Genomic DNA, 24,054 nt, shown 5'->3' with positions numbered 1-24,054 from the left:
TTTTCTAGAATATTGTATATTCTATATAACGATATACAGGCTACGGGACACCCTGTATAGCGTTTCGTATTCGTACAGTAGCTAAGAAAACTGGGTACGGTGTACTTGTTTAGCTACGAAATCTCGAGTTCCACGTGCCAAACTACCCTCCAAAGTTTCATCCCCTAACATTGCTTTCAAAAATGGTAGAGGAAGAGCAAAGTGTTTTCGAAACAAATCAGTGTAATTCGTTTCTTCGATAGTGAACTGTTTTCGATATTTTTTTATCAGTTATTCTGTATTTGGTAATTCGATGAGATTTTTTTTTTTGATTTATATAAAATAGACTATACTATACTTAACAATAGATTATTCTATTGTGATGAAACAGGTCTAACTATCGAAAAATTCTAGCAACGAAAGGAAAAAACAGATTGGTTCACTTATATCAGCAGAAAGGGGAGGTCTAGTTACCACGGTAGTTTGTATGAGTGCTAGTGGAATTTATGTGCCTCCAATAATAATATTTCCTCGTAAAAACATGAAAAATTAATTGAAAAATGGTGCTCCTACTAATTGGTTTAAACATTTTGTAGAACACGTTAAGCCTTCCAAAAATGATCCAGTTCTACTAAATGTTATGCAATTCCATATTAGACACATACAGGGAGTTCGGCCACCCCTGGGAAAAATTTTAATGGGGGATTCTAGAGGCCAAAATAAGACGAAAATCAAGAATATTTCTTGATTGAGGATCAGTTAAAAAGTTATTAACAATTAAATTCAAAAATTTCAAATCGTTCTGGAAAAATTATTTTTGGTTGCAGGGGTCAATTATAAGCATTTTTGGTGAATAGACATATCCCTGAAATCTTACCCACTTTCGAGAAAAAAATTCGAGTAAGTGCTGAAAGTTTTGGGTGAAAAAAAAAACTTTCGAATCGTCTTGGAAAAATTATTTTTAGTTGCAGGGGTCAATTGCAAGCATTTTTGGTCAACAGACATACCCCCGAAATCCTACTCAGTTTCGAGAAAAAAAATCCTTACCGAAAATCTAATTTCAGGCCAGAAATCGTTCCCCGAAATTTCATGCGAATCTTTAAAACGTCATAACTTCTGAACGGATTGGACGATTTTAATGTTTAAAAAAGCAAACTACGCGTATTTTGATGGAGAATATGTACAAATCGCAAAAATATTCGAAAAGTTGGTCCTTCACCTCGCAAAATGAGAAAAACCCCATAAAAATGGTCCAATTTTCAAACAGCCATAACTCCTACAATTGTGAATATATTTCAATGAAACTTTTTTCTGAAGTAGAGCTCATGGGTACCTACAAAAAAGTATTAGACAACTTTTCTGTAGGGCGTCAAATAAAATTACTAAAAATAAAAAATGAATTTTTAAGAAATATCGACGGGGGGTAGTGCCTAAATTTTTCGACGAAAAAAAAAATTTTTAATTAATTCTAAAAAAATTATTTTCGGTTCCGGGGGTCAATTGCAATCATTTTTGGTGAATACACATATCCCCGAAATCTTGCGCATTTTCGAGAAAAAAATTCAGTACGGTTAAAACTTTAAACGTTAATAACTTTTTAACGAAGCACCAATGAACAAATTGGTATTCTTGATTTTCGTTTTATTTTGGCCTCTAGAATCTCCCATTAAAATTTTTCCCAGGAGTGGCCGAACACCCTGCATAGTATTCCATATTACGAGATGAGCCTAATATGGAAAATGAGGATCTCAGTAAAAAAAGTAAACATTTCCTAAACCGTTATTATGTTTTAAATTTGACTGTTAAATTTCCTATAAATTCATACTATTTAAGTTTTTATAAAAGTTCTGCAAGCAAATTAAACACGTGTATAAAAAGAAAAAAAATTTCTAGTTTTCTTTCAGTTTGAGAAAACTAAGTTTGAGAAAGGGTTAAAAGGAAGGAATGTAAGACTCTACGATTTAAAGGGAGGATCGAAAACGTACTTTTCGCATTTATTGGAGGAATCGTGAGCAGAGCGTTGCAATTTATCATTAGAGAACGTTACTTTCGGACAGTGGCTCCAGAAATCGAAACCGTATTATTCTGAATGGCGATTCTCGAGCGTAAAATTGTCAAGTGGACAGGAATTGGCGTCCAAAAATCGGCCTAGAGGCGCGAGGCGAACCGTCAGAGGAAAAATGCGAAGAGGAAAGAGAGGTCGAGGGGGTGGCTGGAATCCCACACGCGTGGCCGAGGGTGAAGTTAACGCGACAGCAGGAAGCAAGGTTGGGGGAGGGCGGTTGTCGTATCGCTTTCACGCGTCGAAGAGCAGCCGAAAGGGAGAATATGTCGGTGCTGAAACACGAACCGGGGAAACCCAACAGACGCCACGCCGATTCCAGGGGTTAAGTTAAGCTTGTGACGCGTCTACTTGAGCGACCAGCGAGAGGAAGAAGAGATTGGAGCTGCAAAGGGTCACCGTGCGCGTAATAAATCTCGAAAATGAAAACGGAAACGAGAAGAATCGACGAACGAGAGGAGGAGCGGTTCTCAAAGGGGAATCGCGCGAAACGTGAAAACTCACCGGTGTCGTTGGACTGTCGACCCTTGCCATCCGGATTCCACTCTTCCTCTGCAACAAGAAAAAGGAGATACGCATCCATTAGCATCATCGAAGCCATCGGGCGAGAAACAAGCTGCTGCGCGCGAAAACGAACGAAAAGACGAACGACTCCGACTCCGACTCCGATTATCCCCGATCCACGGTGCGTCAAAGAGGTACAAAAAATAAAAAGAATCGATTTGCTTACGTAAGGCAATAATGCAATTCATAGACACGTTGTTAGATAGTATTAGGATGAGAATATGTGTTAGTAAAACGAATGAGTCGTCGATTGTTTTAGGAGGAGTTTTTTGACTAACAGAAATTTTAGTTGTCACATATCGTATAAATAAGGTAAAGATAAAAGAATCCTTTACGTTTCCTTCAAATTCTATTTACAATTCGAAGTTATACATTTTTCCGAACTTTGATCAGACTTTTCTTAAAATACTCCACGATACTTCTCCATAATTCTGGCTGAAAATCTTTGTGCATGTAAGTTGCAAAAGATCACACAAGAATCAGCTGCTCCCATTTGCCCCTTAAGTTTTTTATAATTATTTATTTAGGTCATTCACGATCGCTCACAAATGCAAATTCCGCGTCGCGATGCGAACCGAATTCGAAATTAAATTGCTAAGCGCGCGTCAACGAACTTCTCCGAGACATGTAATTCCTTCTTCCGAGTTTTGGAAACTTCTGGAACCAGTGTCTCCAAGTTTCGACCCGGAGATGGGGCACCCGAAGCGTTACGTGAAATCTGGCGAAAGAAGGTCTCTTTTTTTCAATCGTTTCAACGCTAGTTATTTAATCCCGAAGAGAGAAAACATTGAATAAGAAATGAAGATTATTTATTGAATTGGCATTAAGATGCTAAAAATGACACTTACTTAATTTTAATGTGTCGTGCAAACCATAAATACGTTAAACTTAAACCATTAATGAGTTTCCCGATCATCAATTTGTCCGTGACATTCAATAGTCGAAGGCGATTGGCCGCTAAATCGTTTGTCGATAATGTGTGACAACTAACGATTAACCGTTTTAATTGTAATCGACAATCAATGTCTTGATTACAGTCTGTACCTATTGAATACTTGTGCTCGTGGCACATAATTACCTTAACGTTTCCATCGTTTGGGTCGTTACTTATTTATTATGAAGTCGCAGAAGCTTGGCTTTTGAGAAAATTTACTCGATAGAAATCTGCTACGTTCATTCTCCGGAATTTATCGAACTTGTGTGATTTTTATAACAAATTTTGAATAATTATTTTCAAATATGAACAAGTTTTTCTTAGACATATAAGCCCCGCTCGGCTTTACTTTACGAGATATTTGCAAACTTCATCAATGTACGAAGCCGGACAATTTTGCAAACATCTCGGAAAGTAACACGGAATGGAGTTTATACGTATAATAAAAATTCGTTCGGAATATCGAGTTCTATAACATACTTGAGAATCATAGAAATCGGTGAGGAGAATCCAACAGTGTAACGATAAGTTCGTAATTCCAGCTCCTTTGGCAAATTAGTCGTTGTTTGCGAACTGACGCTGCAACGAAGCCTCCGAAAACTCCGGGGAGAACGTGCACTCGATTCCGCGAGAACACAAAGAGCCTTGGCAAAGCGTAGGTAGCGATACGTGCACGTACATGTATCCTGCATATTTCACGAGCGCAAACGGGGCGCTCCTGGTCTTGCACGAGCCAGAGCGGACTATGCGCCGCGTAAATTTATAAGGATATCCACCGTGTCGCGTCGCGGCCGGGTACTTCCGCATTCTCAGCCACGCGGGAGGTATGAATTTAAATTTACGCCCTGTCGACCCACTTTCGAGACCTTCGAACTCGTCAACGTTTCCACCTGTACCATCGCGATATCGAATGTTACACGTCGACGAGTCGACGCCAACTAACGATTTAATAAAAACCGTCCGGTCGGCCATCGGGCTCCTCGCCTTACGCCCTGGTTCATTTCCATGACAAACATCGCGCGCGAAAATACTCTCCCGGATAAACTGCCTTCAAAGTCCGGCATCTAAAAGTCAAAAGGTCCGTGTATTTACAAACAGCGATCGGCGAAGGGAAAGCGGGAAAATTACGCTCGAGGCCAGGCGTGGCGTGTGCCGCAGCGCTTCGAGCATTTTTTTTACTCCTCTCCTTTCAACCAAACCCTGGCAGCCTGGTCTCTTCTCTGCCTAACCTTGTTTACAGCGACGTTGATGTTTTCGTGACGCCTCAACGAGCCTCTTTCGTTCCTGGCGTACATACACGCGCCACGAACAGCCTCGTCACGGGCAGGATCGAGGCGGTGCCGGAAGAGGAAGTCGCGCGTCGCTGTTTTACCAACCCGGTTCCGCTTATCGGTCGACGGTAAACGGTTCACGCGTTTGCTCTTGCGCGACCGATTACTACTACGTTTAACCCTTTCAACGTTCGACAAAACGATGGTGTACGAGTTCGATTAATAGTACGAGCATCACACGTGGCTCTAGATGAACGTATCTAGAATTTTAGCCGTAGATATCGAGCCAATTACGAGAGAATTAGATGTGAATTTTATAATTTACATTTGGGAAAAATGTTTCAAAGTGTAAAGATAAACGAAAATATCATCTTTATACTTATACATCGTTCGAATTAGTAAAAATAGTTTGAAGTATTATCAAATGATAATTAATACTTAACGTTGACTTTTAACACATTGGTAAATGGAAATCACTTTTCTTCGAAGCATTTAAAAAACAATGAACTAATGGAGGATCACAAAAATGTTCGAATAATTAAAAAAATTTTTTTGAACGTTTTTCAGCCTTGTGCGTTGTATTTTAGGGGTCAACGTATACCTTTCTCGAAGAAAGGCGTATCGATGTAGAATAATAGCTGCACGGTGACTGGCTAAGCGCCAAATGCACGACGCGGACCGTCAAAGTGTTAACTTCCTCGACGAATACCGCGGTTCGTCCTGTGGACTTTCAGCCCCGGACTATTCTTACGAAAGAATAATAGGAGGGCTATAGATACACCGTGTTTTCAAGTCGCATAGAGATAACCGAGGCTCGCAGAGGGGCTAACTTAAATAGACGGTGCAGCCGGTGAGCTCGAACCAAGAGATTAAAAGTTCATTTCTAGACTGTTGGAGTTACGGGAGTAACGAGAAAGAAAGAGAGAAAAAGTATCGCGTTAGTTAATCCCGCGGGAAAAGAACGAGACGCGCGTTTCTTCTCCGCGGGGATCCCGGGCACAGATTACACCGGAAGAAGAACGTCCGAATGAAAAGAGTTAAACGGAGATCAAGTGGGCGCGCGAGATACGCTTTCAAATCCTCGCGTTTCGAGACGTCTCACGGAGCCGGGGGTTTTTCCCTTCGACGAAAGCCAGAGAAGTTCCAAACGAGCTGGAACGGTAACCGGTCGACGAGAACCCGAAAAACCAAAACGAGCCTCCGGTATGTTCTTTGTCGCGCACCCGTAATCCTGTAATACGCCAATTTCGAGACTGTGAGTCGATAAATGACGTTTCGCGAGCTTTTCGAAACGAAGACTGTTCTCGATCGTCTAGAAATCTTTTCTCAGGCAATACGAAGATGACGAGGTGTTCCTTTACCCGGAAGAGGAAACAATTCGCGTACAAATTCTTATGAAAGTATCGTTCGTTCCCCACTCGTAATCGTACGCTACAATGGTGATTCGCTAAAAATGAAAAGAAACTTATTTCTTGCGAATACTTGTGGTTTATTATAGGGTTATCCAAATTTCAACAGACGACACTGCTAAACAGTTTGATTGTTGTATTTGTTATATTTCACACGTGCCATCACTAAACAAACAAATTGTTATGGAACGCTATGCTGTGCAACAACGTGTACAAACTGTTGAAAATTATTAGAAACATTCAAGTTCTGTTCGAGCTTGTTTTGGCGCACTTCGCGAAAGTAATCGACTTTCTGAGAGAACAGTACGTAATGTAACACGTGGTACGTAACAACTTGGAGTTAAAAGACAATATTATAGCCACTATTAATGTAATAGAACCCCAATTATGTAATAGTGTAATAGAAAATTGGGTAGAGGCGATCATTTGAATGACATTGTGTCCCACGATTATAACACGTTCACTGTCCATGAACTCGTATATGGGTCACATCACTATGCTATTGGATACTCCGCTGAGAAACTGGACAATGAACGCGTTAATATTACGAAGTGAACTTTATATTAAAGAAACCAGAAATATCTCAAATAGTTTGTCATTTATTTAAATTTAAAGATGTGACACTCAATTTGGATAACCCTATACATCTGTATTACTTCTATTTACAAAGTAGTTTTCTTTTCTTTTTCATATTAACATGAATGCCCAATTACAAGACCGATATAGAGATATAAATAATATAAGCGGTCATCCATCATAGTACTGACCGCGCCCAATGATGTTGCACTTGGATGATCGGACGACAATGTCCGTTTTATAGCCCGATATTATAACTTAAACGCCCGAATGTACGAAAAACTTGCACCAGCTTGAAAAACAAAGGCTCGATTCGCGAGGAACAAGTTCTTTTTTATTTTATAGCGAACGAAAGGGGAGCAACGGAGCCGCGCGTACGAAGAAGCCGGGCAACGATGGTCGGTTAAGCCGCGAGAGATCGTTAAAAAGCCGCTACGGTTACCTGAGGCCTCGGAATCTGATCCTGACGTGGGGCTAGCGTCCACACTGTGTCTAGATCCTTGGCAACACTCACTGCACTTGCTGCACATTTTGTCCCGTTCGCGATATTCACGCAAACCTTCCGAAAACGAGTCTTCGCCACTTTGTTCTCTATCGACGATCGTCAGGATGCTCGTTGCCCGCCACACCGGCCGGAACGATCGACCATCGACGCGACCAGGGATTTCGACGGCCGATCGAAGCCACCACCGCACCTCCGTTTCCTCCGTCACCTTCGAAACCCGGTCAAACTGATAGAAAACGACGTTTACTTTCCCAGCGAATTCGGCCTGCCAGACGCGCCACGAAAATCAAAGTGTTTCCGCGCTCGGGAATAGAAACAACGCGATGCGATCGACGGCACGCTCGATCATCGACTGGTCGTCGCGCGAGAGTCGGCAGAGGTTGAACGAAACCTGATTTCCATGCTCGCGAAACTCTCGAAACTCGGAGTGTTTATCTTGACGGAGAATCTACATTTTAAAATAAATGTAATTTAAATTTAATCGCGACAAAAATGTCTAAATCTTAATGTACGAACCGGGTAACATTAGAATGCTAAATTATTGAATGCACGAGTTGTAAACAAGAAAACGGTTTTATGAAACAACGAAGGGTTGACGTTAGCGTTTATTTCACTATTGTTTACCGGGAGTTTCGAATCACAAAAGCAGCGCAAAGTTTCGAGTTTCGAGGGATTTTGAGGTTTCGAGCGTCCCTTCCCTGGTAAAAAGCATCGTTCTGTCGGCGAGGAGAGATAAACCAACTATGCGCGCATGCCTTTTCGGTAAAAGGGTGGTCCTCGACCGAACTCTCGAACGGTAGTCGATAGTCTGAGTGCGCCTTACTACTGAACCGTCCGCTCATTTCGGGTGAAACCTTTCGCCTGCCGCCGGCCACTTCGGGAGGAGAGGGGATAGAGCGTTATAGTAATTCAGAACTGTCGTTTCCGAGCAACGAATCGGACACTTTTTCAATATTTTCAATGCGAATGAAAGTCGAAGGTATCCTATGGTAATTACGACTTTCCGTGCAAAAATTAGTGAATAAATTGGACGTTTATCAACTTCTTTCTCTCAAATAATAGCTTGAAACGTCTAGTTTATATTAGTCTGGTTGAGAAAGCAAGAAAGATCTTTTGAATTTTTCTGTATAAACAAGGTACAAAAGAACTGTTAAATTAATTAAGAATTTCCTCCTGTTTTAAAATGTTCGGGGTTACCACATCCTGACCACTTTTAAATCTTTTTTAATTCCTTCTTGAAGAATAGAATGTAAAAGTTCAAACAATTACGGTGCTTCGTGTGTAATATGACATTTGACAAATGGTATTAACTGGACCGTAATCATTTCTGTGCTCGCGTTCTAAACAAGCAAACAACAATTTGTCGGGCAATTCTTTTCAGAAAAAAACAAATCTAGTACCAACCAGAAACAAACATATTTTCCTCGAAATTTTGTCAGCGTTAGAGATCGAGAAAGTAGCTTAACATTTTTAAGTTACTACTTTGTTGAATCTTCGAATATCGTAAAAAAATGTTGCGAGATACAATTTTCAAGCTTCAAAGATTTAGAAGATACGATGAACAAACGAACGACGTGCCTTCGAGCAAGTTCGATCGGTACCGAGCAACGTGCTCGACGTTAAACCGTCTAATTGGTAGAAATTACGACTTCGAAAGCGATTCGATCGAAGAGGCTCTCGAAACGGGCCGATGGAGCCGTAAAGAGCCATACGTCGCCAGTAATTACGACGAGGACTCCTTAAATTCGCTGATGCGCAAACTAAATTGTCTCTACGGGGGCCTCGTTTACGTTCAGCCACGATCTGAAACCCCGAGGAACAATTTGCGAAAGCAAAGGGACACGGAACCGCGGGGGGGATCGTCGGTGTAAAGGCGTGTATCTTTGGCCCTTGTCGTTTCCGTTAACCGCGAAAGAGGCCAAAGGCAAACCCGCCAGATTTGTTTCGATATCGAGAAACACAATTCCCGCTAGTCAGCGAGCAATGGTCGCGTTGGAGTCAAGCCGCGAGGCAACGGGGTCGAGGGCTGTCGCTCGGTTTCGTTTTCGACGTAGGAAAATAATTAAACCGAAATGGGAAGAGGCAGCGAGAGGGTGAGGGGGTTGGACGGTCGTGCAAATAAACCGAACGGGGGGCCGCGGCGCAAAGTAAAATCCGAGTTAATCGCATCTGGGTAAACGAAATTCAGAAATATCGGACAACCTCGGATCGAGGATAGAAACGTTGTTACGGCCACGTAATACGATCCCGTCGCGGGCAACGTGAAATTAACTAGCAGTCCACTCCCCGGCGTAGGAACAACGAGAATCGCTCGGTCTCTCACGGAAATCGATCGGCGAACGCAACGATGGCAATTTCGCAATTACGCGAGTTGGCATTTCGCGGGACTGGCAGCCTACAACCGACGGAGACCAATCCGGAGTTCGGGCTTTGAGGGGAGGGGCGGAGGGTGGCGATGACGTTTGCAACCCCTCGCCACCTCAAATTCGATGTAATTCGGTTCCTGGAATTCGCGCGACTACGCATCCACGCGGCATTTCCATAGACGGTAGACCGAAATTCGTCTTGAAACTGGGTTAAGCGCGCGTCCGTGGCTACCATCGACCACCATAACGGCCGCTCGACCTTTAACCTTTTAACCGTTGCGCTCGAGAGTACTCTAAATCAGCGGCCACCGAAGGGCCCCTGGACGCTGCCCCCTCTGGAGGCTTCCCGAGTTCGAGAATAATTTATTTATTTGTTTAACGTTGGAGTGCCCTTTGGTATACAGTAATGATTCTTAAAATGAACGTCATTTCAGGGTTGGTTCACTTTTCTTATCGTAGAGGCGTTGAGTGCATCGTCAAGTTGACAGAGGTAGAAATGTTCAATTTACGAATTACGTCTGATTTTAGGAATAATTACTGTACTGGGTGGTACATATCGTCATCTAGATTTGCGTTGTTATTATTACGCGTAGCGAAAAGTGTTTCAGGTGAAGTTGAATGGTTTCGAGGGGAGCACATTTTAACGATTCTTAAAATGAACATATCTCAGGGTTTGGCATGTTCATATTTTATACAGTGGAAGTCTGGACGTGGACGTGTAGAAAACATACGAAGGTTATTAACGTTTTTTAAAATGGTACATCGTATGTTTTTGTTGCATCAGTCGATGCACTTTGAAATTCTTTACCAAACAGTGTCAACCTATTTTGGAAAGTATGTGTGCCTTTTGTCGTTATAACAAAGAGATACATTTAATAATGAAAATATCGCAAAATACATAATTCTGAACGTTTAATTAATTGTAGCACTGCACGAGGCATTTTAGAAATTAAATTGTACCACAAATGCATTGAAAACGTTGGCACTGTACCGGAAAATTGTCAAGAGGCATTTTTATCAGGCGATAGAATTACATTTCCTACCGTACACACTCTTTGACAGATAGCAATTACTTTACTAGTAACGGCTGCAGTGCGGAAACGATCATTTTCTACTCAGAGGCGATTTAAAACGTACTTGAAAAAATACTATTAGCGAAGAAAGATTAAACGACTTGGCACTATGAGAAATATTCACGGAAGTATTTTAATTTCTACAGTGGAAGTACTTATATGAACTTGCCAAAACGAGAAGAATTAAAATTAAATTTTAAGAAACAAAAATAAATAAAGTACATAGCGTTTCTAGAAGAATTTCTTTTTCGTATTTACAAAGGTACATTTTATTTTAATATGTGTCTTTTACTCTATTATAAGTTTTTGCTCATTCAGGTAAGTATTTTATGCTCAAAGTTACGCTCAGTTTAATATATGAAAAATTGTAAAAATAACAGTAACGAATAAGATGAATTAAGAAAAAGAAATAATCGTGGGTTGAAATGACCCGTCAAGTCTTTTGAGGTAGATAGAAACTCTAGTTATTAGAACGTTAATTGCGATTACTTCTCGAGACCACACTAATTGGATGTCCCTGCAGATACACTCTAAATCCATCTCGAGACCACGAACGCGTAATAGGGGTCATAAAGAAGTTGTCATCGATCTAACCGGTAATTGTACTATGAATCGTACGCTGAGCTTTAATGATAGTCGTGTCAGATCACCGTATTGATATCCAATATGGCGGCGTCGTGCAATACATCATACACAGTGGGGCGGATTCGGAAGAGCTCAAAGGCATAGGCTAACAAAAGATTTCGTGATTTTGCGGATTCGAAAATCCTGACAGCAGAAATTAGAAATAAAAATAGAAATATTACAGTTTTACTAACTGTTTAAAATTTACCAACGAATGAAGAAATCCCTTCAAGATAATAGATCCGACACTTTTTCTCTGAACGTTACAAAATATTTCCATGCTGTAGTTTACATTTTTCTTATATAATAAATAATGGACAAACATTTCTTATATTATTTGAATGAGGGCTCATAGGAGCCTAAATCGTCAAAGTCGTCGAAACGCCATCCTTCCGACGTGAAAAATCATAATGCTTTTGGGACGACCAATTTACAAGATTCGCGCAATTACAAGGGCAGTTCGTTAACGTCTGGAGAAGAGGACGAACGGGAAGAAATTCCGCAACGAAGCGCGATCACGTGATCCTTAAGTGGCGATTAAGCTCGAGTTCGCGACAATAGCAGAGAACAACCGACGTCTTTGCTCGAGTCAGCGACTTTCTGCGTTCGAATCGACCAAGAGGCTAAAGGGTGAAACGGGAGGAGAGCAAACTCAACTTCGTCGCGCGAGCCATCGACGGAAACTGACCGACTTTATCGCGAACACGATTCGCGACGGACCATTCCAAGAAACAGAAACACGATGTCATATAGTACGCCGTACCGTTTCATCAGTCCGGTAATTACCGCGAACCCCTGTTTGCCAGCGATAATATTAATTGCAGGCTAATAGCGGACCCTTTGGAAACGTTCTTACGCGTAACACGAACGGGGACAGTAATTAACTGGTCAGGCTGGAATTATCCGAGATATTATTCGGTGGTTTGGCGTTGCGCGAGATTTCGAAACAGCCTTGCTAATATCCGATTCCGATCGAACTGGATATGTTATTAATTTCTCCCGCGCGCGCATTCCGCGCGTAGGCGTGCACGAATACACATAATTATCCTAGTAATTGGGCCAAGTTGTGGTCCTACATCGGGTTACGTTTGCCGCGTATTTTATTCGGTCAATTCGAATCTAAACTTCGAACAATGCGTTTATGAAACCCGATATTTTCAACTCGACGTTCTCGCAAAAGTAACACGCGTATTTTCGTGTCCAATAAGGTATTCAGAAAACTTCGTCCACGTGTCCAGCAAGCCATTCTGAATAAAAAATGTCAGATGTACCGTAGGTCTACTTCGTACGCGTGGTGCGGAATGGTAGATCGATACTCGGATATACCAATATATGTCACGGAGGGAAAAAAATATTTTTGTACTGAGAAAAAGGTTCCACTTGGAATTGGAAGAAAAATGTGGTTGCAATAAGATCACTGCCTCGTGAAAGTTCGTTTCCTGAATCGATGGATAAGCACGCGTGGACCACTGTCATCGGATTCGAATATGTAAAATTTTGTATTTTAAGGCTACATTTGTTATGTTATCTTCTATACTTGTATCTTTATCTTTACTAATGGGTAGTTAATCCCGTGAATAAATAAACAAATAACGTCTCAAATAGCCAAACGAGAAGCTCGGAATTTGAACGACATTTATAAAATTAAAAGTACAACAAAGTAAATACGTCGGAATTACTGTTTTAATATATTATTTTCGATATAATTGGCTAACGAAACGAAATCGATTTAAAGTGTATACGATTATACAGTTACTGTTCCGAGTAACCATCTTGCGCAGAATTAATTCCAAGAATGTCCATGAATACGTGCGAATCGTTCGTTTCGATTAAAATGTATCGATAAACGCGATTGCATAAACGTTTGTTTCGAGTCAGTCGTTGTATGAATGCTTTTTATGGCCATTGTATGATCGATGACGCAACGCTCGACGTGAATGCAGCCTGATTCGTCGGCTTCCCATGTAGATCCGGCGAGGCAGGACGCGAGCCTCCTGCACTTCCGGTAGCCGCGCGTGCCTATCGACCATCAGAAGACGCTTTTCCTTTACTCGACTCGAAAGCACTTCCCCTCCGAGCAATGACAAAACGGTCTTTGTACCGATCCTGCGACGTATCGTTTTACTCTCTTCGGTTTTTCTTTCCCATAGCAATCGATACAGCTGTGCTCCTCGAGGCGAACGATTGAAATTCCGCGCACGCTACCGTAACAGCGACCATACACGTAACGATTTATCGTGCCACGAGTCGTACGTAGAATTGCAACGCCGGTCGTATCGTAAGGCTATAGACATAACGATTTATTCTACGACGAGTCGTACGTCGAGTCGCAGCCATAATCGCGCGGCACCGCCGTACATTCAACGCGGCTGCATCGAACGACCACCGTTTACAACCAAACTACATCGAAGAAACTATTCTTATTTGTACAAGACAAGCTTCGATGTAAAACATTGGAACAAAAATTTAACGTTTGTATAATGTATTTACTCTTCGAACGAGCACTCAAGCTTTCCATTGCCTTTATTGTCCTATTGAAATTATACTACTAATATTTTCTGAATCCCTAACACGTACAGTGCATCGAAGTTAGGCGAATCTTGTTCACGAGTAACAAGTAAGAATTCTGGATTTATTTGCAGTCGCGACACTTCCCGCACTCGCCGGCAGAGGGCTACGCTCCACACCTTTCTCACAAGCACTCGACCGTCTATGTGTACATATCCTCGACTGACCATTGTCTAAGGCAGAAATTCTAGATTCATTTGAAGTGTATAAACACTAATGAAAAGAATAATAATTTTCCGTTTTCTCGAGTATCTAAACTGGGTTATGTTTGTCGAGACCAACGTGCGTTGGAACGTACGATGGGCCACGGTACAAAGACTAATTTTCTATGCAACGGAACACTGTGGAATCGAGTTTCGTTGTTACGCGGCGAGATCCCGCCTCGGAATAAGATGGCGAAGGTTTCAAGTAGGGCGCGGGGCAAGTGGGAACTGGACGAGATTGGAAATTGATATCAAAGAGTCTCTTCCGGAGACAATTAGGTGGCGGGATTGGCATCGTCTTCGGTGCCACGAACCCGATGCCGAGTGTACACACGTACGTGCGGTACGTATACGATGCTCGAGACTTTGGATAATTGGAGACGAGGCTTTCCTCGAGCTTAACTTCGTTGCCGCCTCTTACGCCTGCTCGTGCCACTTCCACGAGTCTTTTTAGTCGTTCTTACAACCGACAGGCCGTCTCGCTTTTCCCACGGATGTAACGAGATCACGAAATTAACCCGTCCGCCGTGAAACGACCGAGGAAAATTTCTTTTCGTCCTTCTCTTTCTTCGTCTCTTTCGATTTCCCGATCTTCGTCGGTTATATGTGATTTGGATAGGTCACTGTCGCATACACGGTGCATCTACTAAGTTAAAATAACTTTAAACCATGACATTAAATTGATTAATTGAAATATATATTTTTAATGCATTTTCTGCATCCTACGAAATATTCTTCCGAACGAAGTTTTGTTTGGTGATTATTTGGCTATTGCGAGAGGGAGTCGCGACCCATAAAAGGTTGAGGAACACTGTACTAAACGTTTCGTTTACCTTGACCCACCCGTAACACGCGTCAACAGATAGACACAAAGCAATGACCTACCCGGTGATTCACACAGGCAAATGAGAGCATCATTCACTGACCCCACCCCGGAGGGGTCATACTACCGTGAACACGCCAACTCACTTATGGCTTACATTCTATGCACTACCGTGTTTAAGGTCAACCGAATAACTCGTTCATTTTTTGAGGTAGAAGAGGACGAGGCAGAAATTGTGACGTTTTTCTGACTTCAAGCAGAGGCGTCGAGAATATTAATTATTTTATGGCATAATCAAATTAATAAATTCGTTAACGGAGAGACTCGAACGCCTACACCGTAGAATTTAAGAGTCCTATCCTTAAACCACAATATTAATCGTCGATTCGTTCCATCGACAATATTCTTAAACCTATTAAAAAGCTTTAAACGTAAATAACTGGAGAAACATTGAGTCTCTGACCCATAATGGTTTTCGCAAAGAGGTTGTAAGAATCTAACAACGTCAAAGTTTCAGTTAAATGGGTGGCTCGAAGGTCTCGAGCTCTCCTTGTGAGAAAAACGTCTTACGCAAACCGTGGCTGTCTGTCGTGCTCGACGAGGGAATATAATAGTTAAGGAATAATAATGACATCGCGACCGTCTGAGAGGACGATGATGAATGAACCTAACCGCTGCAATCGTCTCGCGGACGGGCCGTTGATGCCAATGAGTTAACCCGTTAACCCGTTCTTTGGGAAAAACATCCGAGCCGGGGAAGGGACAACGACGTTCCGCGGGTTCGAGTCGAGTCTCGAAGGAACGCGAGGGACAAAAGCCCTAGCCAGGGCCAGACGAGGCACGACGAGAGGAAAAAGGGACAACGACAGGAGCGGAAGAGAAGGAAAGGATAGAGGCGGTAAGAGCAAAATGAGACGGGAGACCACTCCCGCTTACCGGCTGTCGTTCTTTCTCGTTCGCGACGCAGCTATACTTTTTGTCTTTCGCGACGCGCCTTGGCTACTCGTGGGATTCTACGAGTAGTTTAGAAGAGATCGTTAACGCCGCTGAATGCACCGGACGAACAGCACCGGGCATGGACAGGCGACGGGGAAGATCCAACAACCAGAAGCGTCGCGTGCTATCGCTGACAACCAAAAACTTTCGATTTTGCGACAGTGTCGAGTATGTCAAATTGTGTCGCATTGTCCGGAGACGTCGTTAACCCTCGTATCCAGCGACGGATTTAAACTTACGATTGATTCCACGTACAAAGATTTCGATAAAAATATAGAATTTTTCGACGAAATTAAAAAATATCAAATCGTTCTGAAAAAATTATTTTTGGTTGCGGGGGTCGATGACAATCATTTTTGGTCAACAGACATACCACCGAAATCCTACGCAGTTTCGAGAAAAAAATTCTTTACTGAAAATACAATGTCTGATCTTGACATTCCGATTCCCCTGAAATTTCATGCGTATGTTTAAAAAATCATAACTCCTGAACGGATTGGAAGACTTTAATGTTTCGAAAGGCAAATAACGCGTATTTTGGTGAAGAATATGGTGAAATTTCAAGAATGTTCAAAAACTTGTTCCTGACCCTATAAAGTGAGAAAACCCCCATACAAATGGTCTAATTTTCAAACGACCGTAACTCCTATAATAGTTAATGGATTTCGTTGAAATTTAGTTTGGAAGTAGAACTTATGGATACCTACAAGAAAATAGCGAATAATGATCAGACTCGCCAGATACAATTCACTTATCTCAAAAATTTGTAATATATTATGAATCCCAACAACAATTCAGTCTCCAATTGAACAATATTTTAACGAAAACATTAAAATTGATTTCCCCAGAATTAATCATTTTTCAATTTTGCAAACATATTTTGTAATCTCGTGCCGAAGGGTAATACGATTAACGTGTACAATTACATAAATATTGGTAATGATTGCATCTCGGGGACGAAAACGGTGGACCTTCTGCCTCAGTTGTGAAAAGCTTTCGTTTCCGCTCTCTTTGGTAAGCGTGTCGATCCCGTCGATCGCGTCGGTAGACGCGCGACGCCGGGCGTCGTCGTCGCCGCCGCGACTCTTTTTATATACACCCGTCCCGTGCCTCCGTGGAAAGCGCGTCTCCTCTGTCGTCTCTTTTTTGCCATTCATTTACTCTCTACCGCGGGTACGCTCGTTGCCAGTCCCTTTCCATAAAATTCGAATCGACGCTCGCGACGCTCTTTAACCACGACAGAGCGTTACGCCGTTTACTCTTTCGTCGAATCGAGGCGCAACCAACGAGAAAAACACGCCGCTGGCGACGGCTGCGGCGGTAATTAACAACCCTGTCGCTCGACATCGCTCAAAACCAGCTCCCGCGATAGACATCATCCCGTAACGCGCGACAATTCGTCGCCCGTTCGTTTCTATCACGATGATACGAGCAATCCTTCTGCTTCTCGCGCCGCCTAATTAATTTCCGAAGCGAAAGGGGAACGCGCGTCCCTCCCTCTTTGATGGAGCATCTCCGGAGAAGAACGCCTAGACGCCGGGGATAATGGTATCTCGTATTCTGGGTCAATCGTGGTCGATTCGGACCGTAAGGGAACTTCACCAATGGGTTCACCCGTTATATAACGAGCTTCTGTATAATGCTAGAGCTCGAAACGCCGAAGAGAACGATACACGGCTACGTGCGCTTCCGGTTAATAATTTACGAGATATCTAAAGTTAAAGTTGCAGAGGCGTTTGACAGTGTTTGACGGTCGTGAGGAACTTCCGCGATAGGTTATTTAAACGAGCTTCTGCACAATATAGAGCTTGGAATGTTTAAGAGAACGATGTACGGTTTTGTGCGCTTCCTGTTAATAATTTACAAGATATTTAAAGTTAATGCCCCATTAACACGCATGAAATTTCAGGGGAATCGTTCGATCATGGTCAGACGTTGTATTTTCGCTACAGAATTTTTTTCTCGAAAGTGCGTGGGATTTCGAGGGTATGTCTATTCACCAAAAATGATTGTAGTTAACCCCCGCAACCAAATATAATTTTTCCAAAATGATTTGAAATTTTTTAATTTCGCCGAAAAATCTGTACATCTTCCTGAATTTTTTTCTCGAATATGGTTAGGATTTCGGTGGTATGTCTATTGGCCAAAAATGATTATAATGGATCCCTGCAACCAAAAATAATTTTTTTAGGACGATTTGAAATTTTTCAATTTCGTTTGGTATGGCAGTGACATTGGGTCACGAAAGTCCATAAGGTGTAAAGACCACTCGTATCCCTCGTATGACAGTGTTGACTGTTGTGAGGGAACTTTCGTAATGGGTTATTTAAACGAGCCTCTGCACAACAGTAGAGCTTGAAACACTGCAGAACGATATACGGTTTTGTGCGCTTCCGTTTAATAATTTACGAGATATTTAAAGTTGAAGTTGCAGAGGCGTTTGACAGTGTTTGACTGTCATGAGGGAACTTCCACGATGGGTTATTTAAACGAGATTCCGTACAACGGTAGAGCTTGAAATACCGAAGAGAACGATATACAATTTTGTGCGCTTCCAGTTAATAATTTACGAGATACTTGAAGTCGCAGAAGCGTTTGACAGTGTTTGAAGGTGTGGCGTAAGAGTGTAGTCCTTATTAGCCATTGAGCTTACTTGCTCGCGCGTCGACGAGATTTCAAATTCGTTCGGTCGAGATTAATTATTGATTCTTTAACATTTTCTTTCCGACTGGGACGTTTTGATGGAATTAGAATTTTTAAAAATGATCCTATCCTTTTTCTTCAAAAGTATCGAAGATATTGAGTTTCTCGGAAATCGGCGATTCGTCTCGGTTATTCTCGTCTTGTTTCTCCTACGCGATGCGTTCTTTTTTTAATAGAGCTGGCCGGGTACAGCGAACTTTTGGAGCGTGAAGGAACGCGCTAGTCTGCTCCGTTCGCGTCCACCCGAATGCGCTTTCCACGGGTCAAGGACAATCGTAACGCGTCGCATCGCTCACCAGGCGGAGAAAAAGTTTATTTTTACGCTAATAACCCGTCCGTGTGAGTTTCTAGGGGTAAAAAGTTTCGATGTGTATGCTACACTGGCACGCAACGCTCGAGACGCCGATCGGCCGTTGGTCCGCGTTCTTCTTTTTCCACTGAACTCTTCCCTGACGTAAATTATTATTATTATCGTTACCGTAACGTCCATATTACGTAAATAAACCGATACATCTCGTGAGAATAGAACAATAAAAGGCGAGGCACAGCTGTTCTTAGAAAGCCGATCGAACGGTTAAGAATCACACACTAGAGTCTTTTACAATCGAAAATTTTCTGCACGAATAAGTAAAACGTGATTTATATTACATATGTAAAGAATACGGCACTCTTATGTAACTGTGATAACGAAACGTAACCTGTGAGAAGGTGAGTGGAAGACTTCGAATCTGCAGGAATATGATAAACAAGGAACGTTATACCGTCCTATATTTTTCAGTAAATCAGTTTGCTCAAGTTACAGGATTTACCAAACGATATTTATTTCCTTAAAGAAATTAAATTTTTTGAAAACTCATTCGTCAGTTTTTCTGAAAGTTTTATTTTTACTATCGCTGACCCTCCTCGTGTAACGTTTAACAAACTTTGGCTTTAGGCGTCGAATGGTTAATAGTCGTCGAAAAGTAAAAGCTGAGAGCTGTTTGCCCCGGTTTCCGCAATTAACTTGACGCGTTCGAATTTGTTTCGGATCCCTAACGCGCTAATTGCGCCAGAGCAACGGGCGAGAGAAGCGTTCGTTCGACGAGAACTGACACGAGACGCCGAGCATTTACCGATGAGCTCGTCGGGTCAAGGACGCTCGTCGAATCCCGTCCGACATTTTCACGAGAGCATTTAACCGTTTCTAACTTAAATTATATTTTACTTCTGAACGTATTATACAATAGGATAGACATTCGCGACGAGATACGATAGGTTGTTCCAACAAGTACAGCGCCATTTTGGTAATTTCTGTTATCTTCGAACTGTTTATCGAAATAAAATGTATGAAAGGAGCGATGCAATTCCATAGATGTTCAAAGAATGTTTTACTCCAAACGTCATTTATCGCGTATCGATGGAGAATAAGCGACGAGCTTTATCGTAAAGAAATATTTAAATTTTGTTAAAGATGGCAGAAGATCATAGAAGAAAACGGCATATTGATCGTACAAGTTCCATACAAAATTGACGGTATTTAATAATTTTACAAAGAAACTCGAACGGACTTATTACACGATATACATTATTGGAATCTTGTTTTCGCGTCGGTTAAGAAAATATATCATTCGTTTACATTTATTTTTAAAAGAGGTTGGAAAAATGTCAAACTTTCGATGCTGTTTCGTCGTCAAGATAAAACTATAATTCTATAATTGAGACTACAATACGCATGTATATACCGAGTAATGGTACACCTTTTGATTCAATAATGATGGCGACATCGTGTGCCTTGCATTCAGAGAATCAGCGTTGCTGAGACGGCAGAAAACCGTACGTCAACGTGCTCCAAGTTACTTTTTGTTGCAGTTATGATTTAATAAACGAGAGTTTCGAAATGTTGTAGTATTTTCTGAGGCCCCTGATAAATAGGAAGGAAAAGTTTGATAAACGAAACCTTCTAACTGTATCCATCATAGTGTCAGAAATGGTAATTAATATAATAGATGTTTTAACTAGTTTCTTCGTTGAATATCAACCGAATATCATACCGATGAAAGAATTAAATCGGACTTTGACAATGTAGATAATGAATGTCTCGCATCAGAGATGCATGAGGGTTGAATCTGGGGTCCAATGAAGCCTAGTCTGTCCTCTTGTGTTTATATTGTTCGTAAACAGTGATGCTTGCGTTTCTACTACTACCAGGAAAATGTATATGGAGCTAACAATCGAATGGACCGCGCTTCCGCTTTGGTATGCATCAGGGATTGAAATAATGAGTTTATGAAATCACCGTGGAATCCGCTATATGCCACTGGTATGGTTTAACGTATAAATTTCATCGAATAGGCGTATTATTTTTATTCAATTTTTCAATATTTCTACGCCATTTATAATACGTTTTATCTATCATTTCCGTTTTCGATGCAGAATTAATTTGATCGAAAAATAAAGAGGATGGATCGTCAATTTCGTTTACATTTCGGTTCAACTATTTACAAATTTAGCAAATTTATTTATCGTCCGTATTTAATTATCTTTCATTAAACACATAGAGAGCTTGCCAGAAGATTAATCAAAACGCTACGAGAAAGTTGTAATAAACACGTGCAAACATTAGAATTTATAACGAGGGCAGCTCAACTAATGTGTTCTATTCTTTGGTTGATGTTCTGTTCCCGAAGTAATTATTCAGAAACTCCGTGGAAGATCGTGTATCTGGTTAAACCAAGAAATAGTAAAACTTTCGCTACGAGGAAGTACGATTAGTATCCTGTTCGCCAAGGTATGAGAATTACTGCTATAGATACTTGTCGAGGAAGAAATATGTTCATCAGAAGTGTTATTAAAGTTCAGTTAATACCGTGAAATATTTCTTTTATACATTATTGGACGAAAGTAAATCTGAATTTGATGTCACAAAATAAATATAGGTTTATAGGGGCTTTTTTATTGTATTTGTTATCAACCTCCCACTGATTTTTGAATAATTATTTCGCTACTAAACATCATTCGTTTGGAAATTTCTGGGATTGCTGCTTCGAAGCGTCGATAAATTGGAAAACATTTTGTTTAAATGAGTATTGTATTCTAATTTCTTGGAACGCACAGACGCACGTTATGTAAACATTTTTCTTTTCCAACAAGTAATTAAAGCAATCTTCCAATATTGCGAGCAGGTGGTACCTCAGCGAACCAGGTATTAGTGTTACTCCCCTGTAACAGTAGCCTTACAATTTCCCTGTTTTGCTAAATACCCCATCCACAGACTTTCTGAACAATTCCCTGAGTAATTACTTTGGGAAATAACGTCATCCAAAGAATATGAGAATAAAACACACTAATTGCATAAATTGTAATCGCTCTTTATCTCATTTTAATTAATGAACTCACCGAACAAAGGTCGAAACACATGAATTTAAATTATTAAATTTCATAAACATAGGGAATATCTTTTGCTTGTGTAAAAACTGAAATATAATCACATATTTCTGGAACAGATTCCGTTTGTATAATTCCTGTCGAAGATAATTAAACTGCTGCATTTTTACATACTCGATTTTGTATCTGAAACAGAATACGATTTCCGGGAAATTTCACTGTGTCTGTTTATTTTACATTTTTAAAATTATGAAAGAAATGTAAAAATACGGCAGTTTAAATATCTGCGATTATTTTGATCATCGACAAAGTAGAATTGGGCCATTCGAAATAATTCGTAATCAGATGATCGGCGATGTGTCGCGAGATATATTACGAGTGCGAATGGGTTAAACAGATTAGCTGTCATTATTCCCATTAGCGAATAGCACGTATCGCACCACGTTTCTTGTTTTATCATTTGTCAGATTTTCTGGATAGCCTACTTCCTAGGTAGTCAATTTACCCCTTGAACGATCTATACTAACAGATTAAGAGTGGAAAAGTATTACCAAGTCAATTCTTTCCGAATCGGGATTATATCTTCATTAGGTAAATCACCCAGTAACGAGACTGGGAGACTTTAGATGCAATAATAGATATTACTCTTATTTTATTTCGATTGAATTCATTGGAGAAGAAACGAGTCGACGAAATTCATTTAAAGAAAGACAGTACGGTACAAAGATACCGCTAAAAATATTTATGACGAGCACGGAGAAGACGTTTCAAGCGAGAGAGAGAGAGAGAGGATCAAAGAAATTTTTTCAGTAAATTAAGATACGATCAGCTAATGAAAACCTTTGCCATTGAAGGATTAAAAGTTATAATTGAGGCGGAATCTCGTTTAACACTCGACAAGATAGCGGAACAATTAAGTAGCAGCACGAGCACAAAATCAAAGTACTTTTGTGATTGTTTGCACACTGATTGGTGGCATAATAAACTTGCTCAAATCGAAGGAAGTAGTCAAAAGCAACGACATTAAACAATATATAATAACAGATGAATCGCGTCTTCGATCAGATACGAATACTGACTCTGATTCAGATGTAGGTATAATATGATATCTAATTGATTTAAAAAATTCAAATAAGTATTAATTCTGTATCCTTTGAGCCTATATTGTATGTACTCCAGCGATTAATTCGATTTTTTCAAACATTAAAACATTAAGATTACCTTAATTTTCATCGATCTATTGCATCTTTGTATTCTCTTTAAAAAAGTATGAGAGGCCTTATATAAAAAATTGAATGGTTTAGGCGTTATTAATATAGTCCCGAACTTCCATATAGTGGTCACACTGCGCGACGCCTGCGTGTACGCGAACGCGAGCGCGCCAAATTCGAAAACGGTCCACCGATCGCGATCGAGGAGGGCGACCGTGCTCCCCCGACAGCTCGAGACGACGAGAAGAGTCGTAGAAACGCACAAAGAGCGAGCGTAGAGCGACGGTCGGGTAGAAAACTTGGCGAGTTGCACGCGCTATTATTTAATGGAATACCCCGCGGGGGGAGGATGAAAGTTGGCAGGGAGGCCAGCGGAAGACGGAAGGCGGAGTCGCAAGAGCAGAACCTGTTTTGGACCGCGATAACGGTCCGTCGTCTAGTTACATTTTCCAGCGTTTTACGACGCGCGTCCTCGAAAGCCGTCCGAAAATACGCGTCTCCTATCGATTATCGGTCTCGAAAGAATCCTGTCCGGAAATATCTTGGCGCGGGAACGAGGCACTCCGGCGCGTTCGCTGCGAAAAGAAACTTTTCTCGCATCGTATTAAACGACGCGGCGCACTCACTTCGGGGTCTTTCGGAATCGAAACGCGAACCGCGGCCCGCGGATCGGTTCGATCGATCACGCGTAGGACCGGTTCGAAACTCGCGCTGTGGATGCTCGTTGGTTTTTATTCGATCGTAGAACCGCGACGCGACGATGCAGAGCCCAACCGACTCGGCGTCCGCATGCACACTGACACCGACGCTCCCTAGAAGCTTGC

General features: G+C 41.4%; 1 protein-coding gene across 21 annotated transcripts in view; it reads right to left on the bottom strand.

Annotated features, from left to right (window-relative positions):
* Positions 1 to 24,054, bottom strand: part of LOC143347603 (uncharacterized) — a 207,180-nt gene that overhangs the window by 106,162 nt on the left and 76,964 nt on the right. For 20 of the 21 annotated variants that reach the window (XM_076776915.1, XM_076776913.1, XM_076776932.1 and 17 more), the window contains exon 4: positions 2,546 to 2,593. The exons of the other annotated variant lie outside the window; for it this stretch is intronic. In XM_076776915.1, the coding sequence (XP_076633030.1) occupies positions 2,546 to 2,593 (48 nt within the window). The remainder of the gene's footprint in view (positions 1 to 2,545; positions 2,594 to 24,054) is intronic. 21 annotated transcript variants of the gene reach the window in all.

Source organism: Colletes latitarsis, chromosome 11 (assembly GCF_051014445.1).
Source record: "Colletes latitarsis isolate SP2378_abdomen chromosome 11, iyColLati1, whole genome shotgun sequence".
Classification (NCBI taxonomy): Eukaryota; Metazoa; Arthropoda; class Insecta; order Hymenoptera; family Colletidae; genus Colletes; species Colletes latitarsis.
This window is presented reverse-complemented; position numbering and strand designations above follow the sequence as displayed.